Raw genomic sequence first — 17,394 nt, 5'->3', positions numbered from 1 at the left:
ACCCTCCCACACGTGTCTATACGTTGCACCGATAATGACAGTGTATTCGCTATTTTATACGTTTTCCTTACCTGTCAAGTTCTTCAATCCAAGTTCTTGAAGCCCAAAGTTGCCATCTTTTCTGTAGTTTAAAAATATTGCCAAGGCATAGCGATCCTCATAAAGTTTTGTCCCGCGAACAATGCGTAAATTCTCCAGAGGCAGGTAACGGAACTGATTCAGAGCCACTAACACGTAGCCGGTGACTTCCCGGATAGACTGGAAAAACACAAACAAATGCCGGTGTTAAAATATTAAAGGTTATTTGTCAGTATATTTATGTAGTCATTTAGATAAAAATAAATCATTTAATTATAATTTTCAGTTTTAATTATAGAGCCATTTCCACATCATATTGCCAATAATTGCCTTGGTAATACAAGATCACAAAGAGTTAAAATCTCATTTGAAATATGAGTTTTTGTTTTATTTTAAATCATGGATGTGTCTACAGTAAAATAATGGGTTTTGTTTTATGAAGCAGTCTTCATACCTGAGATTTGAATATAATTCAAGGCATAAAGCTCTCATTTATTGACAAACTAAAATGAGTAAGAAGACATAACCATCAATCAAACTTTATATAAAAAAATGCAAACCGGTACACTTATGACTAATAAAACAAAGCTGTATCAGTTTGTAAATTGTGGGACAGGTTTCAAGTTACTGATCTGGTGTTGAACTATCGCTATCAAAGAACAGTTGCCTTGTATGTCTCTGGGGAACACATATAAAAATATGCCTTAAAGGCATTATGGTCACTAATTTGATTATGGCCACAGTTTTTATATTTGCTGCCTGTTTTTTAATGTAGCTTTCCATAATATGAGTTAATTAACTGAAGTTTTGTGAGACATTTTAAAGCAAAAAAAGTCACCAAAAGGGCTTCAGGTATCATTTAAAGAGGCTTTGCTTTGGGTGGTGAACACACGATGCAGCGTGCAGATGATGTTTTGTTGAGTTGTATACTTGAAACCTGGATGGTTTAGTGTACCAATGTCACACCAGTAAATTCAACTTAAAAAAAAGAAAAAAAACAAAAGTACACTTTTTCAGTAAAAAGAACAAGATAATAATGACAGCTAAGAACATGTGTTACATTAAAAAAATAAATATACTGCAAAAGTAGTAAAATATTTTATATTATTTTAATGCCAATTTTATGTTATTTTATACCTTTAATTTCAGATTCTCTTCTCTGTCCTCTTTTACTCCCTTGGTGATCTTATCCTGTTTCAACTTTGACAATCTTCAAATTTTATTTCCAAACTGTCCCCTAAACTCCAGACTCCTGTCCAACTCCCTTCTCTACATCTGTACCTGAATGCCTAATACACTTCTCAGACACACCTATCCAAAACTGACCAGGCATCTTCCTTCCACCAACCTTCTAGTAGCCTTCCTCATCTCAGTTAAAGTCAATCCATCCTTCCTGTTGTTCAGGACAAAGCCTGGAAATCATTCTTCATTCCCCTATTGCACACCAAATGCAACCCTTCCTTTTTGTCCCATATTTTAAATGATCAGGGATAAACCACTTCTTATGTCAGCCACTGCTTCATCTGAGCCACCGCTTCATCTGAGCCACCCTCAGTTCTCATCAAGGTTACTACAATAAATCTCCCTCTTTCTACTTGTTTTAAAAAATATGTTTTTATTGATTTAGAGAGAGAGAGGAAGTGAGAGAGAGAGAGAGAGAGAAACATCCATGAGAAAGAAACATCGATCAGCTGCCTTCTGCACACCCCCACTGGGGATAGAGCCCACAACCTGGGCATGTGCCCTGATTAGGAATCAAATTAGTGACCTCTTGGTTCATGGGAATGATGCTCGACCAACTGAGCCACACCAGACTCTTGATTGCTTATGGTGTTTTCTCAGTGGAGGCTACCCCTGATTTTTAACATATAAATCAAATCATGACATTTAAATTCTTAAAACCCTGAAATATCTCCCAAGTCACAAAGTTCTTTCAATGATGAGTCAAAACCTCTACCGGGTCTGTCCAGTGCAGTAAGCACTAGACATATTTGGCTGTTAAGCACCTGAAACGTAGCTAGTACAGATTGAGAGATGTGTTTTAAGTGTAAAATACACTCTGGATTTCAAAGGTTAAACACTGAAATTACATTTTAGATAAACTGAGTTGTATAAAATAGATTATTAAAGTTAACTTGACATGGTCCTCTTTAACTTTTTATTGTGGCTACACAAAATTTTTAATTACATTTTTATGGTTATCGTTATATTTCTATTAGATAGTGCTGCACTATGTGATACGGCCATCGGTTTTTTGTTTTTGTTTGCTGGTTAATTTGTTTTCCTGTCTTCCTCTTTTACTCTCCACCTTGCTCTTTCTATTCCAGTTTTGCTGGTCTCTTTGTTGTTCTTCTGACATGACAACTGTGGTCCAAGGTGCTCACTATACTCTTAAAGGCTTGAGTTTCTCTCGCTCTTGTTATCTTCTTGGCCAATTTCCTCACTGCCTTCAAGTTGTTGCACAAATCTCAACTTCTCAGTTGATGCCAACCCTCCCATGTTTCCCTGCTCTAACTTTTATTGTTTCTACAGTACTTCTCACTTTCTGATGCACTATACAGTTTATATATTTATTACATTCAATAATAAGAGTCTATCTCTCCTATTCCCAGAATATAAGCTCTACAAGGGCAAGAACATAGATTTGTTCAATCATGTGTCCTGTGTGACCAGAACAGTGATGGTGCATAGTAAGAAACCAACACATATTTGTTGAGCCCTCTGGTTGTTCTCTGGCCACAACTTCACCACTAGGCAAATTCTGTGAAGTCAAGAGAAGTGCCCACCTGGAGTCAGCACTCATCTTTTCTACACCATGCTCCAAACCCCTGTGATTCTAGAATTCCATTTCCATATAGCCCTGGGCCCTCATCCAGGGCTTGTGATACAGGGCTTTTCCCAGTTCTGTCCCCGAGACAGTAGACTCTGCCACCAATGCACCTAAGAAGGATGGGTGGTCCAAGTGCAAATGTTTGAGAGGTGAGTGCATGGATTTTGGGTATGGGGGCTAGAGTGGCCATTCACTTGTGTGCACAGCCTCTCACAATACAGGACAGAATTGATTAGAGGATGGGCTAAGGGCTGGAGTCCATCTCTCTCTATGCCACTGTATTCCTGAGAAGTCCAAAAATTCTAACACTTTACCTGCCATTCAGGTTGTTATAAAGATATATCTGCCAAAATGGGAAGACAAAACATTTTATTTAATAATATCTGTTTGATTTATAATAAATAATAAGACATAAACATGTAGGCCTCCATTCATAATTTTGTGCCAGGTACTACAGTTCTTAAGGATGAGCATGCTAACACTAAACACCTAGAAGAGTAGAATCGTGATGGAGCAAAGGTGGAGGTGAAGGGGCACAGGACAGATGAAACTACTCATGTCTGCCTTCAGCCTGGGAATCCTGAGTCACTATGAGCATTCCTGAGATGATACTGTGCATTTTGGATCGAAGAGATGAGTGTTAGGGGAATATAGAAGAGGGGTTGAAGGTCACAGTGACAGGCATTGTTTGTATACCACAGTTTGTTTGAAATTGCACCTGCCTGGAATAATACAGCTTTAGGCCCTACAAGTCCTTCCAATGGCTGAACTGTCATCCCTTTGAATTATTAGAAGAGAGATCATGCACACTTTGTAACATCATTTGGTCTAAATACTAAAATTATTTCACTCATTATGAAAACAGTTTAACCTCTAATTGTATACAATAATTATCAAGTGCTTTAGGTTACAATGATAGCACTAAGATGAATGTTGGTGATGGGGGATGTATTATCCATCTTGTGCCTAAAATACGTCATAATATCTGTCATTCTCTCTAACAGGCTCACCTTAGTTCCAAATCCACTTAGGACGTGATTCTTCTTATCAAAAGCTGGAAAAATCCATTGGCTTATCATATGGTGAAGGGATACATTAATGGGATTATCAGAGAAAACACAGGTGAAGCAAACTCAGGTATAAATAGAGGCTTATGAGCAAAGCAGCAAAATCAGTAGCAATTTTACAGTGTTGGTTAGGGAGATGAACTCTTTCTAGCTATTAATTGATAAAGGTGTGCCACTCAGCATGGCAGAAGCTTCAAATAACCAGCAAATAATAAGGCCTCTGATATAAGAAGTGCTCTAGGTGAGCCAAGAACAATGCTGAGCACATAGAGAAGGATCCACCCAGCACAGAGGAGGAAGCTCCAAGTGACCTTAGTTACAAGAGAAAGCAAGCCATAAGCAAGAGCATATCTGCATCTACATATTACTTAAGGCATTTAAATTTGAATTAATAGCATTGTAAAATGTACATGTTAGTAATTCCGGAGTATTCATTCAATTATTCTTAGAAACAGTTTTGTTTTCTTCATAAAAATCCAGGTTAAAGCAACAGCTACTCCTTTGTTGAGATTCAGGGACGGGAGGAATTGTTTATTATAACTGAGATTTTGGTGTTGACAATGAGTCTTTTCTTTTTTTACTGTACATTCTGCTTGTTATTCTTCTGCCTTGCAAAATAGTGTGTGCAATTTAAACATTGGCTTAACAAATATCGTTTTGCTATGTGAACTCTGGACATCATTATATGTCAGTTCTGAGGATGCATCTGTTTAACCCACTTTGAAACACAGCCACCATAACTAGGTAATATATAATTCATGCATAGAGAATTATTTGATGATAACAGTGGTGAAGACTCTATTCTTTTCGCACATATCCCTTTCCCCCATTCAGACAAATAATGGAAATAATAGGGGGAAAAGATAATAGCAATCTCTCAAACCAAGATTTATTGCTCCAACATTTTATATCTGGAGGGACTCACAGAACCAACAGCTTTTTAAAGAATTATAGAGGATACATTTAAAATTCTTACATTTAAAAGCAACAAATTATGCCTTGATTTTCATCTCCTCAGTTTTCTGTTTTTCTATTATTCATAGTCACATCCTTTCAGGTACTCTTAAGTCCTGTCTGTGAACAAATATCTTGAAATATCTCAATAAGAAGCTCCACTGCAGATAACAGGAACTACAATGCATACTGATTGCAAATAAAATCACAGGAAACAACTTAGTAATGGTCAGATTACTTTCAGCCTAATGCTGAAAAAGATGTAACAGTCTGATCATGACTCTGATAAACGTGTCTTTTTTAAAATGTGCTGTGTAAAGTTAGTTTACTCTGAAGCCAACAGCGTGAAGTCAGAATTCCTTCAGGGTGATGCCAGGTTCCATTTGAAATTTATTTACAACCTGCCTGGGGGCAAAAACCATTCTCTTCAGAAACCCTGGTGTAGCTGAATTGACAGTTACATGTTGTGACCTTTAGTTCACCTTTAAAAGTTAGTTTGATTATTAATTATTGTTGGCACATCCTATGCTATGTATCTACATTGAATTATGGTACCAGATAAAATTATAGATAGAAAAGAAGCTTGTGTGGCATCTATTATCATGAGTAATCAACCAACAATTTAATATCCTCTTTAAAAAAGAGTCAATAACACAGTTATGTGTTAATATTGGCAGCTCACTACGCTATCCTGGTAAAAAGTCGAGAGATATCTACAGGTGTCAATTAACGTCTACAATGCCTAATGAGGGTCAGACAACCGGGCCAGTTGTCCATTGTTCCTTTCCTTTCAGGCATAAGAATCTTAGTGGCACAATCTTTTTAATGATCTCAGAACTTTTTATGAAAATAAAAACAACTCTTAAACAAAGGACTTATCTAAGGAAATTATAACAGTAAGAAATGTAGGTTCAACCTCCAGGCAAAGCTGGGCTCAAATCCTAGTCTTACTTCTTCCTAGCTTTGCGACCTTCATCAAATTGTTTATTTTTATTAAGCCTTAGTTTCTCTATCTGTTAAAAAAATAGCAATACCTAAGGATTAGAAGAGATGACAAAAGTGTCTGACAAGCAGTAAGTGTTCAGTAGGTGCTAGGTATTACAAATATCATCTCTGACAATAGCCAAATGAACTCTCTATGGAGAACTGGATTTGAAAACAAAACTAATTATCACATCATTACAGAACACAACAGTTGCTTTTCATTCCTTTGTTATGTAACTTTGGTTTCTTTACATCTTGCCTCTTCAAGTTGCAATTTATTCCTAAATTAAAGAGTTGGTTCGTTATACTTTGTGCAAGTTATAGCCTTAGTACAGACTCTGGCACTGAACAAACGTTCAATAATGGCTGCTGAATGGAGTGGAATTGAAAAGTAAAAACTATGCTTAAGGTCTTTTGATATGTTTTCCATAGAAAATGTTTCATAAATGTTCCACTAACAAAAATGTTGTTTGAACAACTCAATCGTGATGTGTGCCCAAGGACCACAGTGGTGAGTAGACATCACCAGAATGCCCCAGCCAAGAGAAAACCCTGACTCTGGTTCTGGCTCAGTAAGTTTTAGTCCCAGGAAACTGCCTATTTTGTCAACTGAAGAGTGAATATCCACCTAAAGATATCTCTCTCCTTGTGGTATAAACTTCTGCTGACTATAACTGATTGATTTCCATTGTCAATGTCGCTTCTACATCTGCTGTGTTTAAGGAGTGAATACAACTGAAGATCATTAAAGCCTTAAACGCTTCAAAACTCTTTCAACCCAAGGGGCGATTTGTCTTGCTTGTGGCATTTGATGGAAATCAAAAGAAATGGCAAAACAAAATAAATGTCACCAACTTCCCACACCGTATTAATGATCAACTTTAAAAAATATATGGTTTATTCTAAAGGACAAAGATTTATAGCAATTTATCTCATATAATATTTTAAGGAAAAATGTGACATTTGTAGTTATAAATTTCCTAGAATTTCCACTGGGTGCTATTCTATCAAAGATTAGAAAAGTTGTATTGCTTCAATGGGCATTCCGTTTACCTCCAGATCATTCCAGAAAAAAAATCAGTATTATTTTTAAATCTCTATTTCATTTCACAACTAAGAACAACTGTATATTTTTTAACTTGACACAATTCCTTTACTCTCTTATTTTAGTTTTCCCTAATTTGGTCCTCAGTGGGAGTAGTAAATATCCCTTAAATGTTCCTTTTTCTACCTTAAGATTTAAGGGATTGCAGAACCTCAGGATTCCTGAAAATTTAATCAGTGTTTAGGAACAATTTTATGTACATTAAAAACAATTATACATTCTTGGTTAAGTATGTAAAACTGTTTCCTAGATTTTCTCCTACCCAAATTATGCATCAAATCTATTTTTCTTGGCTGTTTTTCTTCAATCTAAGCATCGTTTGAAAATGTACCTCTGCAGCAAGACCTTCTGCAGCAAGTCAAAATAGTTCTGAATTCTTAAATTCTACTCCTGCGCCCTATGTACTCATACTCAATTATATATCATCCACAAATAATACTAACATATTCCATCAGTCAAGACATCCATAGATATAATAGTGATTACTCTGATCCGTAGACTTGAAATTAAATAATCTGTAGTATCACAGAAAAGACTAAGGAGCAGAGAACTATGGGGGGTTCTCGGGGGGAGGAAAGTCCCTCTCCTGGTAATGACTGTAGAGTGTATGTGTTCTCTGACAGTGACAAATGCTGTAGCAAATTGTAACCTCTCTATCAGGAAGGCTTTCCATTACGTTTCCCTAGGCAATTAATTTCTGTCTCTGTCCCTTACAGCAAGTCTGGTAATTTCTAAAGCAGAGCACATTCGTAACTATGACATAATATTTAGAAATTTACCAGCAAAAAATATTAGTAAGCATAGAGCAAACATTACCTATTCCTGTTGCATGTAGAGGGAGTACGTGATTGACTATATACCTGATAAGTGTCTTTCTCCACAGAGAGACAAACTGGTGAGGGCATTGTAGCCCAATGACTACATTTGGGTGCTGCAATCTGACAGGTCTTAGTTTGACTCTTGCCTCCATTACTTATTGACGTGAAACAAGCTATTTAAATTTAATTTCTCTCCTGAAAAAATAGGACAAATTTCTGCTAAATGCTTAAAAGTTGACGATCTTTAAAAAATCATTAATTTCATTATATTGTTAGTACAATTATGCAAATAGTTTGTGTAGTTTAGGAATGGTAAATAACATGCAAGCAAATATACATTTGGTATTAGCATTAATTAATTAAACAATTGATGCTACATAGTGCACAAAGGTGTGGACTCTGGTCAGTTTGCTTGTTACGGGCTGAATTATGACCCCTCAGAATTCATATGTTGAAGCTCTAACGCCCAGTATCTTAGAATGTAACTGTATTTGGTGTAGGGACTTTAAAAAGGTAATTAAAGTAAAATGAGGTCATCAAGATGTCATAATCCAATATGACTGATGTCCTTAAAGGGCAAAAAATTAGGACACAGACACACATGAAGGAAAGATGATGTGAAATGAAGTAAGAAGTAATCTCCAAGCCAATGAAAACGGCTTCAGAAGAAACCAACCCTGCTGACACTTTTTTAAATTGTTGCCTCTATTACAGATGACCCCCACTTCTCCTTCTTTGACCACCTCCACCTCTGGCCTTCACCACAGCGTTGTCTGTGTCCATGGGCTATGCATACATGTATATACGTTCTTTGGCTAATCTCTTCACCTGCTGACACACAGCAGGTGAAAAGCCCATAGTCTCCAGAATTGAGAGAAAATAAATCTCTGTTTAAGTCACTCTGTGGCACTTAGTTACCCCAATCCTAACAAACTAATATACTGCCAGAGCAACATTATATTGGGTAAATTATTTATCTTTTTGTACCTGAGTTTCCTCATCTGTAAAATGAAGATACTAAGGTCCCAAATTCCTAGGGCTGTTTTGAGAAGCAAATCTCTGAGTTGTATCAATGTACCACAGCTTTCTTATCAGCTCATCTGCTGATGGGCACTTGGGCTATTTCCAATGGAATACTACTACTCAGCCAGAAGAAAGAAGGGAATCTTACATTTTGCCACAGCATGAATGGGCCTGGAGAATATTATGCTAAGTGAAATAAGCCAGTCAGAGAAAGACATATGATTTCACTTATATGCAGAATCCATGAGCGAAATAAAGTAACCAACAAAGAGGAGACAGGCTCATGGATACAGAGAATGACTGACAGCTGTCAGAGGGGAGGAACTGAAGGAATTAAGCAAAGAAAAAAAATGAAAGATTCACGGACACAGACGACAGTATAGTGACTGGCAGAGGGAAGGGGAGACGGGGGGTAGAAGGCGGTAAAGGAGGGATAGATGGTGATGGAAGCAGACTTGACTTGGGGTGCTGAACACTCAATACAATGTATAGATGATATATTATAAAATTGTACACCTGAAACCTATATTTTATTAACCAATGTCACCTCAATAAATTTAATAAAAATAATAAATAAATGAATAAATAATAAATAAACCCCTGTAAGTGGCTTAAGAAAAGGCCTAAGGTACAGCAGGCTCTAAGTGTTAGTTGTTATTTTCGTGCGTGACTCCTGAATTTTTAATCTTGTTCAACAGGCTGCCCCTATGGCATAGCATACATAGAATTGTGCTTCTCTCTCTAAGTGAATGGCTCCATATCACCAAGTTTACATGAGAAAGCTGCTGGATACCATTTCAATCCACAACTGAGAGTGACGGTTTCCAGTCCGAGGTATTTTATAAATGCGATTTCTTCCCCCTCTGAAAATTTAAAGAGGAAAATGGTCCTGCATGAGATGATGTATGACAACAGCTGCCTCTTCTGAAAAGCATATGGGAAATGGCCTTTGAGGGTTCAGAAGTTAGAGGTGGCTGATTTTGTGACTAGTCAGTTGTTATTTTTAAATGAAAAGGGTGAGCAATTTCAGAAATAGTAGAGCCAGCGTATCAGGATTGGATTTGACAGGACTGCCAAGAAGCACTTGAATATCTGTGTAAATATTTGTTTGTAAAAACAGAAAGCAAAACGCCTAATTAATTTCTAAAGAATAAATACTGAGACAGGAACAAGGTGGAAGCGTAGGTAGCAGCTGCACCCCCGCCTCCCGCAACAGCTTCAAAATGTCAACTAAAATCCAGAACCACTGCCACTCAGAACCTCCTGAGATCAGGCTGCACAGAAGCCCCACAGCCAGGGAGCTGAAGCAGCACCGAGACCCGGAGGAGGGGCGGAGACGCGGGCAGGTCAGGGCTGAATCGCGGAGATGCGGCCGCGGGCCCACACCTGGAGGGAATCTCGGTGGTGGGGGTTTCCTGGAGGGGTGAGCGGTCCCAGCCCCACAGCAGGCCCCCAGCCCAGGGCTCCAGGGCCGGGAAGAGACGTCCCCACAACTCCGGGCTGTGAAACCAGCGGGGACTGTCCCTGAGGGTCGTGGAGGCTGCGGGAGCCCCAGCAGCTCCTCTTAAAGGGCCCGGCACGGACTCACTCGGACGCTCCCTCTGAGCCCAGCGCCGGGCAGCAGCCTGAAAGGACCTGGGACATTCGGGGAGGAACTGACCTGCCTGGAATCCGGGCGAGAGCTGGAGGGGCGGCTTCCTCCAGGCAGAAGGGCTGGCGGAGGCCATGGCTCCTTTGGCAAGTCCTCCCCGCACACAGCCAGCAGGCAGGCGCCATGTTTGAATCTCCAGCACCTGACTCACACCCTTGGCCCCGCCCCGTGATTCCAGGAGGCCCCGCCCCTCCCCACCTGCAGCTCATCCAGGCCATTTCCAGGGGCTTTTCTGTGCAAGTGGCCTCTCCAGCCTCATGCTTAGGACTTTCCTAAAGTCTCTCAAACAAGCAGCAGCGGGCCCCATACGGCTTGATAAGTGGCCCCAGGCTTGGCACTAGCGTGTCAGCCTGCACTGGCTCATAGCTAGGCCTCTCCTGGGCACCTCCAAGCCCTGCACAAGTAGCAGCCAACTATGGTTTGCTCTGTAGCTCATGCTGGGGGGCCCTGGGCAAGGCACTGGCACAGGCTGACTTTGCATGTCCTGGGAGGCCCCAGAGACAGTGCACCTTGTGGTCAGACTCAACCACGCTGGATTAAAACCCTACCATATCCACGAGTGACATTCAAGGGGCGCACTTGGTGAATACCAAAGCTCCGCTGAAGTAAACCCTGCTCCATAGGGGTGTCTCCAGCACAGCCACACTCAGGTTGTAGTTGCAGCTGGTTCTCACAGCCTATTGGCCTGGGGGTCAGTTCCTCCCAGGGATACAAACAGCAATCAAGGCTCAACTACAACAGGAGAGTGCACACAGGGGAGCCCCTAGAAGGCCCAGCTCAGGTGACTGGGGAGGCTGAGCCACTGGACCCTACAGGACACCTACTACACAAAGCCACTCTACAAATTCCAGGAGACATAGCAGCTCTACCTAAGACATAGAAACAAACACCTGGAAGCAGCCAAAATGTGGAGGCAAAGAAACATGTCACAAAGGAAAGAACAGAAGAAATCTCTAGAAGAGGAACTAAATGAAATAGAACCAAGCAAGCTAACAGATACAGAGTTCAGAATTTTGTTTATAAGGATGCTCAAGGATATTAGTAAGACTATTAAGAAAACAAATGAGACCATCGATGAAATAATAAAGTACCAATCAGAAATGAAGGCTACACGAACTGAAATGAATCATTTACAGGGAATCAACAGTAAAGTAGAGGACGCTGAGAATCAAATCAGCAATTTGGAATATGAGGCAACAAAAAACACCCAACCAGAAGAACAAAAAGAAAAAAGAATCCAGAAATATGAAGATAGTATAAGGAGCCTCTGGGACAACTTCAAGAAGCCCAACATTCATATTATTGGGGTGCCAGAAGGGGAAGAAAGAGACCAAGGAATTGAAAACCTATTTGAAAAAATAATTACAGAAAACTTCCCCTACCTGGGGAAAGAAATCATCTTACAAGTCCAGAAAGCACAGAGGGTCCCAAATAAGAGGAACCCAAAGAGGCCCACAGCAAGACACATCATAATTAAAATGCCAAAAGTTAAAGACAAAGAGAATCTTACAAGCAGCAAGAGAAAAGCAGTTAGTTACCTACAAGGGAGCACCCATATGACTGTCAGCTGATTTCTCAACAGAAACTTTGCAGGACAGAAGGGAGTGGTAAAAAATATTCAAAGTGATGAAAAGCAAGAACCTACAACCAAGACTGCTCTACCCAGCAAAGCTATCATTTAGAACTGAAGGTCAGATAAAGAGCTTCTCAGACAAGGAAAAGCTAAAGGAGTTCATCACCACCAGACCAGTACTATAGGAAATGTTGAAGGGCCTTCTTTAAGAAGAAGCTAATGAGCAAAAGAATCTGACAAACTAAATAGATCCAGAGACATTGACGCATGCAACAGACAATCATATTTCAGAGGGAAGGGGGGTGGAGGGTGGAAAGAGATTAACCAAAGAAGTTATAGGCATATATGCATAACCCATGGACACAGACAATAATGGGGTGAAGGCTTGGGGAGGGGGTGGAAGCGAGGTTGAGGGGGTCAATTGGGGGGGAAAATGGGGACACCTATAATACTTTCAACAATAAGGATAAATAAAAAAAAGAATAAATACTTGTCTGAGTCATCTCCTCCAGTGACAATGAGGTCTTCTGTTACTTATGATATTCTTAATATTTAAGTCAAACAAATACAGCAGATATTCTATATATATCTGTGGATACAGTCAGCACTACAGACATATTATAAGTTGAGATCAGGGTTTTGGAGGCTAGCAATTAAAACGCTTTTCATATTTAAGTATATTTATGAAAGTAAAAAAATTCTAAGTGGTTATATATTATTCCTAATAATTATATTAACTCATAATTATTTAGTGTTTTCTGTATGAAAGCATTATTTTATGTCATATAATTTCCTAAACACATCAACTCTTTGATTGAAATACTATTATCTCTATTTTATAGACAAAGAAATTAAAATTAAATAATTTGCCCAAAGTCATACAGACAAAAGAAAGAAGGAATATTAAAAAACAAAGATGTCTCATTCCAGAGTTCAAAATCCCATTCATTTAAAATATTTATTTAAAAAATTGGTGAGGAGTCTTCCTTATTGAAAGTAGTATGCATTGATACATAAAGCTGTGACTTAGGAAGAATATACTAAGTTCTTTATGATGAAAATATGAGCTAAGTCAGAATATCTGTCAAAAGTCACTGTAGTGTGATTCTGATATTTCTAAATTTTAAATGTATAATATGTTCAAAAGATAAAACTAAAAGTTTAAAACAGCATTCTTATAGGTGTCAAGAAATTAAGAAGTATTTTTAAATGGATATGCAGAATGAAGCGAATGAAATTCTGTACATGAATGTACCATGTAAATATGAAAAAACAATTCTGATATAAAAGGATCGAGTACTACTTCCAGGACCACCAACAATGAGGGTGGATAAAGCAAGTTATTTAAATTTGGAGAACTATGTCTTAACTGTATGACGTATGTCAATATGTTATAGTACTTGGCTAAAACTGTGCTTTGTTTTATATTATTATTATTAGTTTCATGTTTACAACACAGTGGTTAGACAATCATATACTTTACAGAGTGTTCCTTCCCATATTTCCAGTACCCAATATACATAGTGAAGCTGTGCTTACTTAATCAGATTTTTGAGTAAGAAAATGAAAGACCGTTATGTTCTTTTTAAATTTAGGCAATATATAAATTAATATCTAAAAGCAACTAGCACATACTAGGCATTTAATAAATATTCACTTGACTTCCATTCCTCAAAAATATCCTTAAGTTTCTACGCTTTTCGCCTTTTCCATCCATCCATCCATCCATCCATCCATCCATCCATCCATCCATCCATCCATCCATCCAATTACTTACTCCACAAATGTTTATCATCCTTCTACTATGTAAGAAGAACTGTTCTAGGTACTGGAGGCACAGTGGCGCACAAAATAGACATGGTTCCCACTCATGGTGCTTACTACCTTTCATCACTTCCAATCTCAGTCTAATGACAAGAATGGCACTAAGATAAAAGCTCAGCCAAGAAAGATATACAGTGTCTTGAAAGCTTACTCTCATATCTTTGTTTCTTTAAGCATAAATTTTTATTTTAGAATTTCATGCATTAAACATCTGTTCATCTTGTATAAAGTCATCCCACATTCTGTCACACATTGCCACCTTCCATTTCAGAGAAAGAACCTGCATTTTTCTTTTGATATGGTATCTCTTTTGATAAGAGGTGCACTTGTGTATGTGTCTGCCTGTGTGTGTGTGTGTTTTCAGCAGCCTCAAATAAACAACTTCACCCTCAGACATTTTCCTCCTTTGCCCCCCTTTACAGGAATTCTAAAGTGAGGAAATCACATAGTGTCTTCTAAGATAGCTTATATATTATTTACAAGGTACAAATATATTGATTTCAAAATATTTTCTAAATGTCATGACTCTTTTGGTTTCATTCATTCAACAAACTATATAGTGTGTTAGAAGTAATGCTTTGCTTTAGGTTATTAAATACCCAGGGACCTAGCATCTAGCTTGTGGTTTTGAAATGTGCTTTCATGAAATACACTTTGAAATACCCTTTTTTGTTGTTGTTGTGGAAGAAATCTCAGATTCTGGGTCTTGGGCAATAAATATGCAAGATGAGCCTGGAACACTTCTTTGTACCAGGTAGCGAGGACACTATCACAAATGACTACAGTCATGTCAAAAGGGCTCAAAAGACAATTAGAAGAGCCCCTTCCTGGCCGATGGTGGGCAACCTGAATTACAAAAATGATAATAATGACCAATTATTGAGTCCCATGAAACACACTATAATCTATGAGTTTATAATAACAATAAATTGAAATTAATTAGTCACATTTGGACAATAATATAGAACCGATTCATTTTCTTAATAACCAGTAAATAAAAGAAAATAGTCAAGCATTTATTTTTTTAATATGAGTTATAACACTGGGTAACGATATAATAGGTTAAATATAGCACTTCTTTATAAAGTATTCCAACTAATAAATAAGAAAAAAGTTAAAATGAGTATTAATCAATATTGGTTTATTAGTTGTAAAAAATTTTTAAAAATCCTGGTGATGTAAGATGAAAAAATAAAGAAAATTGAATGTGAGCTATATCGGAATGGTCTGTAATTCACTATTTTCCTGTATACGTGAAACTTTTCTAATAATAAAATTTATTTTAAAAATTAAAGCAGTATCATTCTAAAATTTCTTATGAATGAACAGTTCTAGGTATTCAACATCAATGACTGGTCATTACAAATAATATCACACAAATGGAGAAAATTAATGGGAGACAATTCTGAGTGGCATTTCTGCATTGCTTGTAATAGCTTCAGTTCTGGACTATGTTTTCAAGGGTGTATGCATAGCAAACAACACAGGACTATAATAATGGTTTCTCCCTCCAGGGAAGAGTGTACATTTTCTGCCAGGCCTCTTTAGAAAGCTAGGATTTCCTCAACTCAGAGTGTTTCAACTGTGACAAAAATCCATTTTATTTATTTATTATTTTGCAGGATCCACCTGTGCCTGCCTCCCAATCACCCCCATGGAAACTGCCCAGGAGGCAAAGTGAAGCAACGTAACATGACCCTCATGCATTGTGCCCTTAGAATCCCATCTTCTACCAAACCAAGTGCCAGGCTAAGTTATTAGCTTGCAAACGGGCTAAAAATCTCAGACCTTTGGAAGTTTTTGACAACAACCAGTCACTGTGTGCCTCTGGCTGACCTCATCACCACCCTTGGTTTTACCAAAGGAATTGAGCATGAATATGATAAAGTCTCTGGATCCAACCACCAATTCAGAGGAACTACAGGAGACAGAGGGACATCTTAACCTCCATCATAAAAAAGTAATCAACAAAACACAGGCTCAGGAAAACTCTCCAGAAAAAATATCCTAGGCTTGAATGGATAAATTATAAGGGGTTAGTGGAGGGAGAAGGAACCTGTAATTTAAAAAGTCTTAAATTCTTTGCAAAAACCAAACTATGGTGTCTTAGGAAGCATTATTTAGTTATTATAAAATTATAAATAAACACAAGAAAGCAATTTCTGTAAAAGTAAGGATAGTGGTTACCTGTGTAGACAAAAGGGATTGGGGTTGGGATAGGGCACATAGTTGAGTTTCTGACACAGCTAGCGAAGTGCTATTTCTTGATGTACATTGATAGTTATAAGAGTGTGTGCCTTTTAAATACTCCTTAAGGTATGTATTTGTTTTATGAAGTTTCCAGTATTTGTCTCATATTTGCAATATAAAGGTTATAAAAATAGTCATTAGGTGGAAAAAATAAGGAAGCACATAAAGATGTCCCTTTATGTCTTCACATCTTACCCTTTGATGTCTGAAATTTAGGAATCAACCCATTTCAGACTGCATGGTATTCCTCTTTATAAAACCTTCTCTATTCAAACTCGGGAAATGAATATGTTAGGAGGGCACACTTGTGCACTCTAGGCAGAGACGATGACCTGTCCACTGGGAGAGTGTCTTGGGAGATCCTGGCGTGTTCACAGGTCTAAAAGCCCGGAATGAAAAATGAGGCTAGGAGGACAGGGGACCTAACTAGAAAGTAAGTAAAACAAAAATAGAAATTCAGATTTTGATCTTTCAGGCAGGGGGGATTACGTGGTGCTGTACAGAGAAATTAAGCTGTGCTACATAAATGTTATAGAAAGTGATAAAGATGAAGAATTGAAAGAATTTTGAGGTGATGTATCAGCAAATTATGATATAATGCAGAGGAAAACCCAAGTATTTCCATCTTCCAGTCTTTTGATAGCCATTTATAAACACGGTAGGTAATATGGAAAATTACCAAAAAAATAGCAACAGTCTGAAAATTTATGAGCAAGGCCTCATGAATGATGGCCTGATTAGCTTTCTTAAGAAACCAACAAAGAACACCAGCCTAGGATATGATCAGAAAGTGCATTTCATTGATAACTCGAGATGAAAGCTATGTACACAGAGTATGTTCCGAAGGTGATAACCACATAACGCAATGCCATCGAGCAGCAAAGCTGAGTCAAGAGGAAACTGAATTAGCATAATTGGGAATTCAAGTATATTGTTTTCTTATGGAATTAGAACATGTCTTAGTAATTTATTCATTAGTTAACAATGTATAGCCTATCATTACACATAGCATTTATTATTTTATGCCCTGTATTTGATAATATGCAAAGGTTACATAAAGTTAATAGTTTTATTCTTCATAGTGACTCTAACTATGTAAAACAAGCCAGAGTATCATAAAGTATCAATTTTTATTGAAACTGAATTTAAGCTACAGTTATTACATTAAATGACATTAATTATACATTTCAAATATTCCATAATCTATGGGAGATATGCATATTTATTTACATACTAA

At 37.9% G+C, this 17,394-nt stretch overlaps 1 protein-coding gene across 1 annotated transcript in view; it reads right to left on the bottom strand.

The window, feature by feature from the left end:
- Positions 1–17,394, bottom strand: part of ERBB4 (erb-b2 receptor tyrosine kinase 4) — a 796,211-nt gene that overhangs the window by 368,632 nt on the left and 410,185 nt on the right. The window contains exon 3 of the mRNA XM_016196749.2: positions 72–258. Within this exon, the coding sequence (XP_016052235.2) occupies positions 72–258 (187 nt within the window). The remainder of the gene's footprint in view (positions 1–71; positions 259–17,394) is intronic.

This window comes from Miniopterus natalensis, chromosome 8 (genome assembly GCF_054644295.1).
Source record: "Miniopterus natalensis isolate mMinNat1 chromosome 8, mMinNat1.hap1, whole genome shotgun sequence".
Taxonomy (NCBI): domain Eukaryota; kingdom Metazoa; phylum Chordata; class Mammalia; order Chiroptera; family Miniopteridae; genus Miniopterus; species Miniopterus natalensis.
Note: the sequence above shows the minus strand (reverse complement) of the source record. Positions and strands in the feature narration are given on the sequence as shown.